The 16099-nt window shown below is 38.7% G+C and overlaps 1 protein-coding gene across 11 annotated transcripts in view; it reads left to right on the forward strand.

The window, feature by feature from the left end:
- Nucleotides 1-16099, forward strand: part of FAM149B1 (family with sequence similarity 149 member B1) — an 81856-nt gene that overhangs the window by 25573 nt on the left and 40184 nt on the right. For 6 of the 11 annotated variants that reach the window (XM_058299009.2, XM_004473815.4, XM_004473819.4 and 3 more), the window contains 2 exons: nucleotides 1974-2116; nucleotides 2877-2993. In XM_058299009.2, coding sequence (XP_058154992.1) covers nucleotides 1974-2116; nucleotides 2877-2993 — 260 coding nt within the window. The remainder of the gene's footprint in view (nucleotides 1-1973; nucleotides 2117-2876; nucleotides 2994-16099) is intronic. The other 5 variants (XM_004473817.4, XM_058299010.2, XM_058299011.2 and 2 more) reach the window with 2 other exon arrangements.

Below are 16099 nucleotides of genomic sequence, written 5' to 3' on the forward strand. Positions count from 1 at the left end.
TGAAGGTGTGTTAGGAGACATGGAAGATAGATTGATAGGCTGCAATGTATGTCTAACAAGAGTTGTAGAAAGAGAGGATGGGTAAGGACAATCCTCAGGGAATTCAAAGGACAGATTACAGCACATAGAACAATAAAACCAAAGAAAGGAATGGGATAAGAAGCAACAGAGAGCATAGTAATTGGTAAATCTAAGTAATGGCTGCAAACAAATAATACTATTTTAGGTGTTTTAAAGCAATACTAAATATTAAATTTCAAGATAAAACTAATATAGATGATGCTAAGAAGGAAGTTAAAGCAAAGTCAAGCCCTTTGTTTCATTGGAGGGCACAAATTTTGAAAAACTTTAGATTTTGTTAAAAAAAATGGAGAGTTATGAATGCTAAAATTTTAAAAATAGCCACTAATAGAATACAAGCATGATGAATAACTTAAAAATTGATAGGGAAAATAAGGAAAAATCAATCAACAAAAGGAAAATAGAAAAAAAAAATCAAGAAAAAGCAGGATAAAGAGAAAATACAAAATAAGTGGTAGAAATAAGAACAAATATTCCAAAGTTTATGTAATAGTACAATACCCATAAGTGGATAAAACTTACCTATTAAAGGTAGGGACCCTGAAATTGTATATTAAAAATTACTTACATGCTATTTAAAGAAACATATGAAAACCAGAATAACACTGAAATATACAAAATAAAGAATTAGGAAAAGTTATAACAGGAAAACACTAGCAAAAGAAAGCTGGCCTAAGTACAATTTAAAAAGATAAGTATTTGATAGGAAAGAATAAGTAATTTCATTAGAACCTTTTCTCCCTTCAGGAGCTTAAGAATGAAAAGTAAAGAAAAATTTTTCATTATTTTCATACTGAGACTTTGGATTTAACCTTTATACTTGGCTAGAGAGCAAACTTTCATTGTTAGAGTAGGAATACGTATTTCTCATCTTACACTTTTTAAAGAGAGTATAACTTTTCTTTTACAAAAATGTAAAAGTGTACATCAATTTAGATGGAATAGAGGTTAATCAGGCGAGTTATATGATTAGATGTGCATTTTATAGCCATCTCTCTGGCTGCTGCTACAGGATGGATTGAAGTTGGGTAAAGATATAACAAATTGTCAGTGAAAGATGCTGAGTTCAAAGTAATATATATAGGACTATCTGTCTACCTTATGGTACAAAAAAATACTGGAGGGAAGCGGATTTGGCTCAACTGATAGAGCGTCTGATTACCATATGGGAGGTCCAGGGTTCACACCCAGGGCCTCCTGACCCGTGTGGTGAGCTGGCCCATGCTCAGTGCTGATGCACACAAGGAGTGCCATGCCACGCAGGAGTGTCCCCCGCGTAGGGGAGCCCTATGCGCAAGGAGTGTGCCCTGCAAGGAGAGCCGCCCCGCGCAAAGAAAGCAGAGCCTGCCCAGGAGTGGTGCCATGCACATGGAGAGCTGACGCAGCAAGATGACATAACAAAAAGAGACACAGATTCCTAGTGCCACTGACAAGAATGCAAGCGGACACAGAAGAACACGCAGCGAATAGACAGAGACAGCAGACAACAGGGGCACAGTGGGGGAAGGGGAGAGAAATAAAAATGAATCAATCTGGAACCAACTATATTAAAATTTAGCAGTCTTTATTTTTGAGTGGTGGTATTATAGATCATTTTAATTTTTTCTTTATTTTTTTGTATTAAAAAATGTTTACAAGAAACAGTATGATGAAGAAAATATTACTTTTAAAAAATAAGTATTTCTATAAATTTTCTTTAAATATGAATAGAGAGGACATCTGAAAATTCTGTGAAATCTGAGAGTGTACTAATTCAACTTTTCTTTCATGGCAACAATAATATTTCAAATGAACTAAATATTAAAATCAAAACAAAATCTCGTTTTCAACCTTTATAATGTTTAATAGGATTTAAGCTCACCTAAACAGTTTGGGGGGATATTTTCTTCTAGGAACTAGATCAAAATGCCACTGAAAAAGTTCAGGCAATGTTCAAAGCCATTGATGAGCTCTTGTATGAGCAGAAGTTGAGTATACATACAAAGAGCCTGCAAGAAGAATGCCAACAGTGGACATCTAGCTTTCCTCACCTCAGGTATTGAAGCTTCACAGTTGACTTGTATTCATGATCAAGTGATTTTCTAAAAGACTATATTCCGAAATCTTTGTGGCATGGTTTTAAAGAATGTAAATTAAAGCCATTGTGTTATAAAGCCTCAGTTGACAGAAAACTCAAGTTGGTGGAAGTTAGTTGGAGTTTCCACAATTACAAATGTCTTCCTAATCAAGTAAAATAATTTCTGTACCATTGCTGAGATCTATGTGCTGAAGCTTCTGAAGAGCCCTTCTTTTGAAAAGGAAATTTACTTATTTACATTTTGTGTACAAGTCAATTCTTATTGTATACTTGAAAGCAGGTATAAGCTGTTAGGGAGCTTCTCTTAGAAATCATTTTAGTGCTACATAAACCACATATATTTAAAATTCATAAGGCTTTGTGTTCTTAAGAATATCACTCAGAGTTTTCACTAGTTTGGCGTGGCTTTCATCCCATTTTGGCTGATTTGGTGAGGATTATTATAGAGGACAGAGGAAAAATTGCAAACATTTGCTCAATTTGCTTACACTTTTTAAAAAAATTCTGTGACTACATCTCTATTCCTTGGAGGTATACCTGTAATAAGGCTCTGGATTAATGCTTTCTCTCAAGAATCATTCTTAATCAGTATCTGACTAAGTATATACTAGGCTTCTATATAAAATAATTTTTTTCCGAAAACATCTAGATTTTGTATGTACTTGCCAGGTAAAGGTGCTTAATTGTGTGTCTCTCTGTGTCTTGCTTCGTTCTGAAGGATTCTGGGTAGGCAGATAATCACTGCAAGTGAAGGTTATGGATTATATCCTAGGTCTCCTTCTGCGGCTTCAGCTTCACATGGGCCAACTTTGCCTCAAGAAAGAGATTCTACTATGTAAGTATTGTAATATGTAAATATTATATATCCTAATATATAAGTGTTATATTCTACCAATTGTACTAGGGATTAAAATACTACTTCCTACTTAATAGCATTTAGTAAAGCACAATAAACTCTGAAAGGTTGACCATAGTCTTTGTGTATATTAAACTTTTGTTATATATTATTCAAAAAGGAAGATATTCCTTAGATTTTAAAAATATTTTTGTTATTTAGGTCTATAACTATATTTCTCTAGTTATATCTACATTATATCTCTAAATTTATGTCTCCATCTACATCCTCATCTATCTTTACTTCAACCTATAGATACTGACACTTTCTTTTGGAATAAATGTGTATTTATAGGTAAGTTTTTAAAATTTAGGGGTCTGAGAAACCGACTTTTAAAAAGTTTTTGGGAAGTGATGACATCTGCATGGTACTCTAAGAAAAGTCTCTCCTCAAAAACAATTAATAAATGGACAAATCTCATTTGCTTGGAACTCTGGAGGACAATAGAGACAGGATAATAATAACAAAAACAAACCAAGAGGGGAACACCAAAAAAAAGTAGGAGATATATGACTTGGACCTGCCAGTCTGGACCCTCCTGGTCCCTCAGCCCTACACAGCTTAAGAGTCACACAATGGCAGCATGGCCTGGTTACCTCCTGCTGTAGATGCAGACCATGAAGCCATTCACAGCAATGTGTTAGAATCCCATGCATATCCAGGCACAGAGACTCAAGGCCACAGAGACTCAGGGTGAAACCCAAGTAGATGGTGAGCATGTGCATAGAGAAGGGCTCACAGGAAAGAAGAGACCTTGGCTGAACTGGTGGCAAGAGGGGCACACATCCAAACCCTGACTCTTTTTTTTTTTTCCCTGTGGAATGTATTTTTTTTGTCTTTGTTTATTTTTTTAATGTTACATTAAAAAAATATGAGGTCCCCATATACCCCCTACCCTCCTCACCCCACTCCTCCCCCCATAACAACAACCTCCCCCATCATCATGAGACATTCATTGCATTTGGTGAATACATCTCTGACCAACCCTGACTCTTAATTGCTGGAACAATTAAATGAAAAAAATGGGGCTTTTTGAACATTGACCTTATCTGGCTACCTAGAGTGGGATACTCTAGTGGTGAAGTTACAGAGGAAGAAAAGCCTCACAGGGCCTTTCCTGTGAAAGGGACTGCTGTAAGGCAAAACAGGTCCCATGTCAAAAAGTATAATGAAAAGGGGGCACTGAGTGAGAGAGAAGTTAAACAAATCATAGGAGCTGGGGAGAAAATTCTGCACAAAAAAACAAACAAACAGAAACAGATCAAGATTCTCAAAGAAGGAACAGAAGAAAGGAAGCTTTCTCCTGGAGGTGAAACAATTACACATAAAAGGGCAATCTAAAAAGCTGTACCACATGTCCAGGGCAAGAAACAGGTAGAGAAGACCTGAGAAAATCTGAACAGTTAAAACATGGGTGTGGTAGTTTGAGGCTTTTGTGGACCCCAGAAAATTATGTTCTTAAATTAATCCGTTCCTATGGGTGTGAACCTATTGTAGGTGGGACATTTCGATTAGATTCCGTTAAAGGCCACTTGATTAGGTTACTTCGGTAAGGTATAGCCCAGGGTGGATCTTAGTCCTCTTACTGGAGTCCTTTATAGACTGGATGAATATACAGAGAAAAGGCTGCAGAGACAGAGAGAAACCCCAAGAAGCTGAGAGAGAAAGAGGTGGAAGCCAGAAGCTGAAATCAAAGGAACCTGGGAGAAAGCCAAAGGAGCACATTAGAGCAAGAAGCTGAAAGCAGCAGAGCCCGGAGGAGGAGGCAGAGACTGGCAGACAGTGCCATTGTGCCCTGACATGTGGCAGGAGCCCAGGACCACTGGCAGCTGATCTTCAGGGAGAGAGCTTCACCTAATCCTTGACTTGGGTATTTTTCCTAAACCTTGGAAGTATAAGCTTATAAATTAGTAAATCACCATTATAAAAGCCAAACCATTTCTCATATATTGCCTTGGCAGCCTTTTGCAAACTACAACAATGGCCTCTTCTAAAGGTTTGCTATCAGCTGGACCAAGAATTGAAGAAGAGCCTTAACACGTAGTCAACCTATAATAAAACCCTAGGCAAGAGGGAGAGGCTGACTTTCAGAGTTAGCACATCAAAAGAATCAGACATTAGCAAATATGTATTAGCCATAGTTAGGAAGAGGAAGATATGCCTCAGTTAAGGGAATAAATTAAAACTTCAGAGGAGACACCAACTTTGGAACAACTAATCAAAAAGTTTAAACAAACCTAAATCAATTCAAGAAGATGAAGGAAAATATGGATAGAAATGAACAAAATATGGATATAGAGCTAAATGATATTAAGAAGACAAATGTGTGAGCAAAAAAGAATTAGAAAGCTTAACTAGAAGATTGGACAATCAAAATCATACAGTTAGAAGAGATAGAGAAAATAATAGAAAAAAATGAGCAGTATCTAAGGGACTTGACTGATAGCATGAAGCATATCAGCATATGCATCATGGGAGATCCAGAGAAGAGAAGGGAAGAGGGTTAGAAAGAATATTTGAGGAAATAATGGCTGAAAATTTCCCAACTCTTATTAAAGACAAGTCCAAGAAGCACAACATACTCTAAATAGTCTAAACCATAATAGACCTACTCCAAGACACATACTAATCAGAATGTCAAATGCCAAAGATAGAGAATTCTGAAAGCAGAAAGAGAAAAGTGATTTGTCACATATAAGGGATCCTCAGTAAGACTTGGTGCCAATTTCTCATCAGAAACCATGGACCTGAGAAGGCAGTGGTATGATATATTTAAGGTACTGAAGGAGAAAGACTGCCAGCTAAAAAGTCTTTATCCAAAAAAACTGTCCTTCCAAAATGAGGGAGGTTGAGCAGGTGTAGCTCAGCAGTTTGAGTGCCTGCTTCCCATGTACAAGGCCCCAGGTTCAATCCCCATTACTTCCTAAGAAAACAAAAAATATACATATATAATCCTTGGGAAGTGGATTTAACCCACTGGTTGGGTGCCTGCCTCCCACCTTAAAAAAAAAAAGGAAAAAAATGAGAAAGTTTAAAACGTTCACTGATAAACAGAAACTGAGAGAGTTCATCAAGAAAAGACCTACCTTACAAGAAATGCTGAAGGGAATTCTTCAGTTTGAGAGGAAAAGATAGGAGAAAGTGGTTTGGAGCAGCGTGAAGAAGTGAAGATCTTCAGTAAAGGTAACTAAATGGGTAAATGCAAAACTCAGTAGTACTGTGTCCTCAATATACTCTACTCTTTAATTCCTGTAAGAGTTAGAATACAATTGAATGAGAAATGATCATATTTCCTGATAGTGAGCATGTAAAATATAAAGAGGTACTGTAGGACAAAAAATATGTATATATAAAGAGGAATGTATTAGCAAAAGTGGTGCTGATGCAAAATACCAGAAATCGGTTGGTTTTTATAAAAGGTATTTATTTGGGATAGAAGCTTACAGTTACCAGGCCATAAAGCATAAGTTACTTCCCTCATCAAAGTCTATTGCCACATGTTGTAGCAAGATGGCTGCTGTCTGCAAGGTTTCAGGCTTCGTGGGTTCCTCTCTTCCTGGGGCTTGTTTCTCTGGGCTCAGCTGCTCTGCCTTCTCAACAAGGCCAACTGTAGACTATCAGGCAAATGCCTCATTTCTCTTCCCAGGGCCTCTGCTGTGTCTAATTGAGCCTTCTCTCAGTTCCTCTGTCATGCTCACATCCCAGGCTCCAGGATTAAAAAATTCAAAACTGGGAAGTGGATGTGACTCCCATTTGGGAGGACCTGGGTTCAATCCCTAGGGCCTTCTGGTAAAAAAGAAAAAGAGAGCATGCCTGTGCAGCGAGTCAGTGCCTGGATGGCAAGCTGAGTGCCTGCACAGGGAGCCAAGTGCCTGTGTGAGTGCCCACATGGTGAGCCAGTGCCTGTGCAAGTGAGTCATGCAGCAAGATGATGACACAACAAAAAGAGAGACGAAGGGGAGAACCAAGGTGAAGCACAGCAGAAACCAGAACTGAGGTGGCACAAATGACAGGGAACTTCTCTCCACATCAGAGGTTCCCAGGATCAAATCCCAGTGCAGAAAAACAAGAAGAGAAGACAAAAAGAAAAATAGATAAAGAAGATCACACAGTGAATGGACACAGACAGCAAAAACAGCAGGGCAGGAGGAGGGGGAGGGGAAAAAGTAAAAAAACAACAAAAACCCCTCAAAACTCCGTTCTCTGTTCTGTCTTTTCTCTGTGAGACCCTGCCCACCAAGGAGGCAGGGATGCAATGTCCTACTGACATGGCCCAATCAAAGCCTTAATCATTATTTAATCAAGTAAAAGTGAAACCTGCATCCAATATAATCTAATATGCCTGGAGGGGCAGACCAATTTACAAACATAATCTAATATCTATTTTTGAAATTCATAAACAATATCAAACTGCCACAAGGGGAAACAGAGGGATATAGAAGCAGAGAAAGTGTATGCTATTGAAGTTACTTTGCTATCTTTTCAAATTAGTAGGGTATAAACTTAAGTTGTGTAATACAAATCCAAGGGTAAAAGATAATAAAATTGACAAATCTTTAGCTAGACTGGAAAGAAAAAACAGAGAGGAGGCGAATAAAATCAGAAATGAGAGGAGGGACATTACTACTGACCCCACAGAAATAAAAAGGATCACAAGAGGATACTATGAAGAACTATATGACAACAAATTAGACAACCTAAATGAAATGGACAAATTCCTAGAAACAAACAACCTCCTACTGGGGGAATCAGCAGCTGTGTTGTATGGCCGCTCAAGCTGTCCTATGAAGAGCCCTACGTAGGTGCAACTGGGGCCTGCCCTCAACAGCCCTCACCAACTTCCCAGCCAAGTGAGTGAGCCATGTTGGAAGTGGATCCTCCAGCCCTCATTAAGTCTTCCATTGCTTCCAGTCCCCACTTTTCCAGTATTCCAGTTTAAGCTCCACTTCTTGTGGGTCAGGGACAAACCACCCTTCCTGCACCCCATCTCTATTCCTAACCCAAAGGAAATGTGAGATGTAATAAATGAGTATGGTTGCTTTAAAGCTAAAAAAATAAAGAAGAATATTCTAGAAGAAATACATTATCTGAACAGACCAATAACTAGTAAAGAGATTGAATTAGCCATCAAAAACCTCCCAGCACTTTTCCTTTCAGAGTAATGAAAACATTCTAAAATTGACAGCACAACTCTGTGATGAAAATGAGGGCCAATGAGTGTACACTTTGAATGGATCATACATGGTATGGGACTGTGTAACAGAGTGGATCCTGTGGTGGAAGATGGACTGTGGTTAACAGGACAAATATGAGACTGTTCTCTCTTGAACTATAACAAATGTATTATGCTAATACAGGGTGTTAATAATCAGGTGGGTTGGGGGAAAATACACCAAATGTAAGATATGGGTTATAGTTAGTAATATTTTGACAATGCTCTTTCATGTTTCACAACAATGCAAGGTGTTGATGGTGGGATGATGCCTGGGAGCCCTGTTTGATGATATGCATGTTTGTTTTCTAGTTCACAACTTTTACTATACACTTATTATTTATGTATGTTCACGTATGAATGATATACTTCAATAAAATTTTTTTAATGAAAAAAATAAAAAACTACAACAAACACTTTTCACAGTCTGCAAATTGGCTCTGCATTGCCTGCTACTTTCCTTCAGAGTTTAGCCCTCTTATTGAGAAGATTGGCACAAGTTAATGTGAAATAGAGAGTGTTCTCTGTCTTTTCTGAGACTGTGTTTTCTTGGACTTGTGCCTGCTCAGGAAATTCCCTTGCCTCATTTACAGAAACTCATATGTCTCCTCCAGTCCCCCTTCTATGCTCTATGAAATAGATACCCTCCCTCTCCTAGGTACTCCATGTATGTCTTTTTTTAATTTTATTTTATACATTTAATTGAAAATATAAACAATAATTTAAAAAGAAAACATTTGAATAAAAACATTTCTCAAATGTACTGGATACATAAATTTTTTTAAAATCATGCAATATGTTACACAATATATTTGGTTCATAGTAATGCAATCACAGTATTTGTCCTTTTGTGTCTGGTTTGCTTCACTCAACATAATGTCCTCCGGGTTCATTCATGTTGTCATGCTTTACGACTTCATTTCTTCTTACAGCTGCATAATATTCCATTATGTGACGATACCACAGTTTGTTTATCCAACTTTTGGCAATAGTGAATAATACCGCTGTGAACATTGGTGTGCAGATGTCTGTTCGTGTCACTGCTCTCAGTTCTTCTGGGTAGATACCAACTAGTGGTATTGCAGGGTCACGTGGCAAGTCCATATTGAGCTTCTTTAGGAACTGCCAAACAGTAGGTGGCTGCAACACCAACTGTCAATAAGTGTTCCTATCTCTCTACATTCTCTCCAACACTTGTAGTTCTCTGTTTTTTTAATAGTGGCCATTCTGATAGGTGTGAAATGATATCTCGTAGTTTTGATTTGCATTTCCCTAATCATTAGTGATGTTGAGCATTTCTTCATGTGTTTGGTGTTTTTTTTTTTTTTTTTTTTTTTTTTTGACATTTGTACTTCTTTGGACAAATGTCTATTCAAGTCTTTCGCCCATTTTTTAATTGGGTCATTTGTCTTTTTATTGTTGAGTTGTAAACATCTTTTTATATATCCTAGATAGTAAACCCTTATCTGACATATGATTTCCAAATATTTTCTCCCATTGAGTCAGCTGCCTTCTCACCCTGTTGACAAAGTCCTCGGAGGTGCAAAAGTGTTTAATTTTGAGGAGGTTCCATTTATGTATTTTTTCTTTTGTTGTGCGTGCTTTGGGTGTAAGGTCCAAGAAACCACCACCTACCAAAGGGCTTTGAGATATTTCCCTACATTTTCTTCTAGTAGCTTTATGGTCCTGGCTTTTACATTTAGGTCTTTGATCCATTTTGAGTTGATTCTTATATAGGGAGTGAGATAGGGGTCCTCATTTGTTCTTATGGTTATAGATATCCAGTTCTCCCAGCACCATTTGTTGAAGAGACAGTTTTGTCCCATTAACATGGACTTGGTAGGTTTGTCAAAAATCAGTTGACTTGGGAGGCAGATGTGGCTCAACTGAGAGAGCATCCATCTACCATATGGAGGGTCCAGGGTTCGATCACCAGGACCTCCTGACCCGTGTGGTAAGCAGGCCCACATGCAGTGCTGCAATGCACAAGGAGTGCCATGCCACGCAGGGGTGCCCCTGCATAGGAGTGCCCCACGCACAAGGTGTGCACCCTGCAAGGATAGCTGCCAGCATGAAAAAAGCGCAGCCCACCCAGGAGTGGCGTTGCATACATGGAGAGCTGACGCAGCAAGATGATGCAACAATAAAGAGATGCAGTTTCCCAGTGCCGGTGGAGAATGCAAGCAGACACAGAAGAACACTCAGTGAATGGACAGAGAGCAGACAACACGGGGGAAGGGGAGAGAAATAAAATAAATCTTTAAAAAACAAAACAAAACAAAGACCAACTGACCATATAGGTGAGGGGTTTTTTTCTGTATTCTCAATTCTATTCCATGGACCAATGTATCTATCTTTATGCCAGTACCATGCTGTTTTGACTACTGTAGCTTTGTAATATGTTTCAAAGTCAGGCAGTGAAATCTCTCCCATGTCACTCTTCTTTTTTAGAATGCTTTTGGCTATTAGGGTGCACTTTTCCTTCCGAATAAATTTAGTAATTACACTTTGTAATTCTATAAAGTAGGCTGTTGGAAATTTTGATCGGTATTGCATTGAATCCATAAATCAGTTTGGGTAGGATTGACATCTTCATGATATTTAGTTTTCCAATCCATGAACACAGAATATCTTTCCATTTGTTTAGGTCTTTTTAAAAAAAAATATTTATTTATTTATTTATTTATTTATTTATTTATTTATCCCTCCCACTCCATTGTTTTGTACTCACTGGCTGCTTTCTGTGTCCAGTCACTGTGTGTTCTTCTGTGTCTGCTTGTCTTCTCTTTAGGCAGCACTGTGAATCAATCCCGGGACCTTCCAGAGTAGGAGAGAGGTATTCAATCTCTTGAACCACCTCAGCTCCCTGGTCTGCTGCATCTCTTATTGTCTCTCTGTATCTCTTTTTGTTGCATTACCTTTCTACTCCAGCTCTCCATGCGGGCCAGCACTCTGTGCGGGCTGTCACCCCTGAGCAGGCCAGCACACCTCATAGGTCAGCATTCCACTTGGGCCAGCACTCTGGGAGCATGGGCCAGTTCGCCACTCAGCCAGCTCGTTATGTGGGTCAGCTTGCCTTCATCAGGAGGCCCCGGAAATCGAACCCTGGACCTCCTATATGGTAGATGGGAGCCCAATTGCTTGAGCCACATCCACTTCCCTGTTTAGGTCTTTTTAAATTTCTTTCATCATTGTTTTGTAGTTTTCTGCTTATGGGTTCTGTACTTCTTTGGTTAAATTAATTCCTAGGTATTTGAGTCTTTTTGTTACTATTGTAAATGGAATTTTCCCGATTACCTCCTCAGATTGCTCAGCATGAGTGTACAAAAACATTACTGATTTTTGCATGTTGATCTTGTATCCTGCCACTTTGCTGAACTCATTTATTAGCTCAAGTAGCTTTGTCGTGAATAACTTAGAATTTTCTAAATACAGAATCATGTCATCCTCAAACAGTGAGGGTTTTCCATCCTCTTTTCCTATTTGGATGCTTTTAATTTTTTTTTCCTTGTCTAATTGTCTTAGCTAGAACTTCTAGTACAATATTGAATAACAATGGTGACAGTAGTCATCCTTGTATTGTTCTGAATCTTAGAGGGAAAACTTTCAACCTTTCCCCTTTGAGTATGATGTTGGCTGTGGGTTTTTCATATATGCCTTTACCAGATTGGGGAATTTTCCTTCTCTTTCTATCTTTAGAAGTCTTTTTATCAAAAAAGGATGCTGAATTTTGTCAAATGCCTTTTCTGCCTTGATTAAGATGATCGTGTGGGTTTTTTTCCCTTCAATTTGTTAATGTGATGTATTACATTGATTGACTTTTCTTATGTTGAACCAGCCTTGCATACCAGGAATAAATCCCACTTGGTCGTGATGTATAAGTCTTTTGATATGCTTTTGGATTGTTGAGAATTGTTGCACCTATGTTCATTAGATTGGTCTGTAATTTTCTTTTCTTGTAGTATCTTTATCAGACTTTGGTATTAGGGTGATGTTGGCTTCATCGTTTTGGGTAATTTTCCCTCCCCTTCAATTTTTTGCAAGAGTTTAAACAGGATTGGTATTAATTCTTTTTGAAATGCTTGGTAGAATTCATCTGTGAAGCCATCTGGTCTTGAACTTTTCTTTGCTGGGAGGTTTTGATGATGAATTCAATCTCTTTAAATGTGATTGGTCTGTTAAGTTCTTGTATTTTTTGTAGCGTCATTGTCATTTGTGTATTTCTAGGAATTTGTCCATTTCATCTAGGTTGTCTAGTTTGTTGGCATACAGTTTCTTTTATGATCCTTTTTATATCTGTGGGGTCAGTTGTAACTTCCCCCTTTTCATTTCTGATTGTATTTATTTTCATCTTCTATTTTTCTTTGTTAGTCTAGTTAGGGGGTTGTCAATTTTATTGATCTTCTCATAGAGCCAACTTTCCTTTTGCTGATTTTTATTGTTTTTTGTTGTTGTTGTTGTTCTCAATTTCATTTATTTCTACTTTAATCTTTATTATTTCTTTCCTTCTGCTTACTTTGGGATTGGTTTGCTGTCCTTTTTCTAGTTTCTTTAGTTGTTCAGTTAAATCTTTGAGTTTAGCTCCTTCTTTTTATATAGGTGTTTAGGGCTATAAATTTCTCTCTCAAGACTGCCTTGACTGTATCCCTTAAGTTTTTTCTTTTTTTTAAGATTTATTTATTTCTCCCACACACACACAGTTGTCTGCTCTCTGTGTCCATTAGCTGTGTGTTCTTCTGTGACTGCTTCTGTTCTTATCAGCAGCACCAGGAATCTGTGTTTATTTTTGTTGCCTCATCTTGCTGTGTCAGCTCTCCATGTGTGTGGCGCCATTCTTGGGCAGGCTGTACTTTCTTTCACGCTGGGCAGCTCTCCTTATGGGGTGCACTCCTTGCACATGGGTCTCCCCAATGCGGGGCACTCCTTGCATGCATTAGCACTGTGCATGGGCCAGCTCCACATGGGTCAAGGAGGCCCAGGGTTTGAACCATTGGGCCTAGTCCGCTTCCCTCCCTTAAGTTTTGATAAGTTGTGTTCTCGTTTTCATTTGTCTTAATATTTTTATTGATTTCACTTGCAATTTCTTCTTTGACACACAGATTATTTAAGAGTGTGTTGTTCAGCCTCCACACATTTGCAAATTTACTTTTTCCCTATTATTTATTTCCGGTTCCATTCCATTTGATCTGAGAAGGTGCTTTGTTAATTTCAATCTTTATTTATTGAGAGCTGCATTGTGTCCTAACATGTGTTCTATCCTGGAGAAATATCCATGGGCACTTGAGAAGAATGTATAACCTGCTGAGTTTGAATGCAGCAATTTGTATGTCTGTTAGGTCTAACTTGTTTATCATATTGTTCAAGTTCTCTGTTTCCTTGTTGATCTTCTGTCTAGTTGTTCTATCTAATGATGTGAGTGTGATGTTATTGTAGGGATGTCCCTTTCTCCCTTCAGTTTTGCCAGAGTTTGTCTCATGTATTTTGGGGTATCTGGTTAGGTACATAGATATTTATGACTGTTACATCTTCCTGGTGGGTTGTCCATTTTATTAATATATATTGGCCTTCTCTATAACTTTTTGTGTTTAAAGTTTGTTTTGTCCAATATTAGTATAGCTACCCCTGCTCTTTTTTGGTTACTATTTGCATGGATTGTCTTTTTCCAGCCTTTCACTTTCAGCTGGTTTGTATCCCAAGTCTACGATAAGTGTCTTGTAAGCAGCATATGGATGGCTCATGTTTTTTTATCCATTCTGTCAGCCTGTATCTTTTGATTGTGGAGTTTAACCTATTCACATTCAGTGATATTACTATAAATGCATTATTTACTTCCATCATTTTATTCTTTGGTTTTCTTATGCCATATCATATTTTTGCCTATCATTTTACTATTTTAGTTATTCTTTCTCTATTCTTTCTTCTGTACTCTCTTGCAGGCCTCTCTCTCCTGTCTTTTTATTTCTAAAGCTTCCTTTAATATTTCCTGCAAAGGTGGATTCTTTTTTGCAAACTCTCTTAGTTTCTGTTTGTTTGTGAATAGTTTATGCTCACCTTCATGTGGCCGCAGCTGCGGTACCGCGAGCGGGTCGCTGCCGCGCGGGCTGATCGCTGCCGGGAGTCGGGCCGAGCCCACGGCCGGACTGGGGCGGCAACGGGCGGCTCAAGGCTTGGTGGGGACGCGCGGTTCAATGGAAGAACCACGGAGACGAGGTCTATGCGCAGGTCTGATTTTATTCGGGAAGTACATAGGGTTTTATAGTCTCATGGAGGCGGGGAGGTTGTGGGAGGGGCATGTCCGCGGGGCAGCTGGGGATTGGCTGCAGAGGCAAGGGCGGACCTGCGGTTTATGACGTAAGCCATTGATGGCAGAGGGGGTTGTTTCGGAGGTTGTGCCGGGGCGGATACGGGATGAGGGCGGTTGGAATGAGGTGGGGAGAACAGTGATCAGCTGGGAGGGGGAAGATAACAGTGGCTGGGAGGAGGGGCGGAGGGAGGCAGCAGCATAAGCTGCTGCCGAGAAGGGCCATAATACAGCGAAAAGCAGGGTGGGAGCAGGGGACACCTTCATATTTGAAGGTCAATTTTGCTGGATAAAAAATTCTTGGCTGACAGTTTTACTCTTTCAGTATCCTAATTATATCATATCACTGTCTTCTCATCAGCATGGTTTCTGAAGAGGAATCTGCGCTAAGTCTTACTGGATATCCCTTGTACATGATGGTTTACTTCTCCTTTGCTGCTCTGAGAAATTTCTCTTTATCTTTGACATTTGACATTCTGAGGGGTATGTGTCTTGGATTAGGTCTGTTTGGATATATTCTGATTGGGGTACAGTATGCTCCTTGGACATGTAAGTTCATTTCTTTCATGAGAGTTGGGAAATTTTCAGCTATTATTTCCTCAGATACTCTTTCTACTCCTTTTCCCTTCTTTTCTTCTTCTGGAACTCCCATGACGTGTATGTTGTTGCATTTCAAATTGTCATTCAGCTCTCTGAGCGCCTTCTCAATTTTTTCCATTCTTTCCTCTGCTGCGAACTAGCTCAGCAATAGGTTTGCTCGAGGGGAAGGCAACACAGAACTTAAAGAAATAAAGGACTGAGAGAAAGACACAAGAGAAGAAACAGAGATGGGACCAGGGGACTCACAGCTTCAGGAATGAGAGCCTCAACCCTAGTTTCTACAATATTTATTTAGGAACTAACAAGCAGCTGTTTGTTATTTACAATAATAAGTAATGGGTGCAGCATTTATAACAATAAGGGGCAGGTCATACAAAGTTCAAATACCTCATCACGCAAACATTTTTTCATGCTGACCAGATGGTGTTCCATCTAGTCAAGGCCTGGTGTTCCTAAGCCCACACTTTTTGTCTGCATTATGGAAATGTTTTAACTTCAAACCATGTTCCTACTATTTTCCCACAACATTTCTCTGTTCGTTACTCTCTTCAATTTTAGCTGTTCTGTATTCAGTATCAGTTATTCTTTCTTCTGTCACTTCAAGTCTGCTATTGTATGACTCTAATGTGTTTTTGATCTCACCTCTTGTGTCTTTCATTCCCATGAGCTGTTACTTTTCTGTTAAGGATTTCAAATTCTTCTTTGTGCTCACTCAGTGTCTTCTTGGTGTCATTTATCTCCTTAGTCATACATACTTTCAGATCATTAATTTGATTTTGGAAATTTGTGTGCATCTTCCTAATTAGTTCTCTCAAACTCTGTGTCTCTGCTGGGGCTTTAATATATCCCTTTTCTTGGGCCATGTCTTCCATTTACTTAGTATGGCTCATAATTTTTTGCTGATGTCTACATCTGATTAGGATGCTGTTTACT

The sequence above is a fragment of the Dasypus novemcinctus genome, chromosome 6 (genome assembly GCF_030445035.2).
Source record: "Dasypus novemcinctus isolate mDasNov1 chromosome 6, mDasNov1.1.hap2, whole genome shotgun sequence".
Taxonomy (NCBI): domain Eukaryota; kingdom Metazoa; phylum Chordata; class Mammalia; order Cingulata; family Dasypodidae; genus Dasypus; species Dasypus novemcinctus.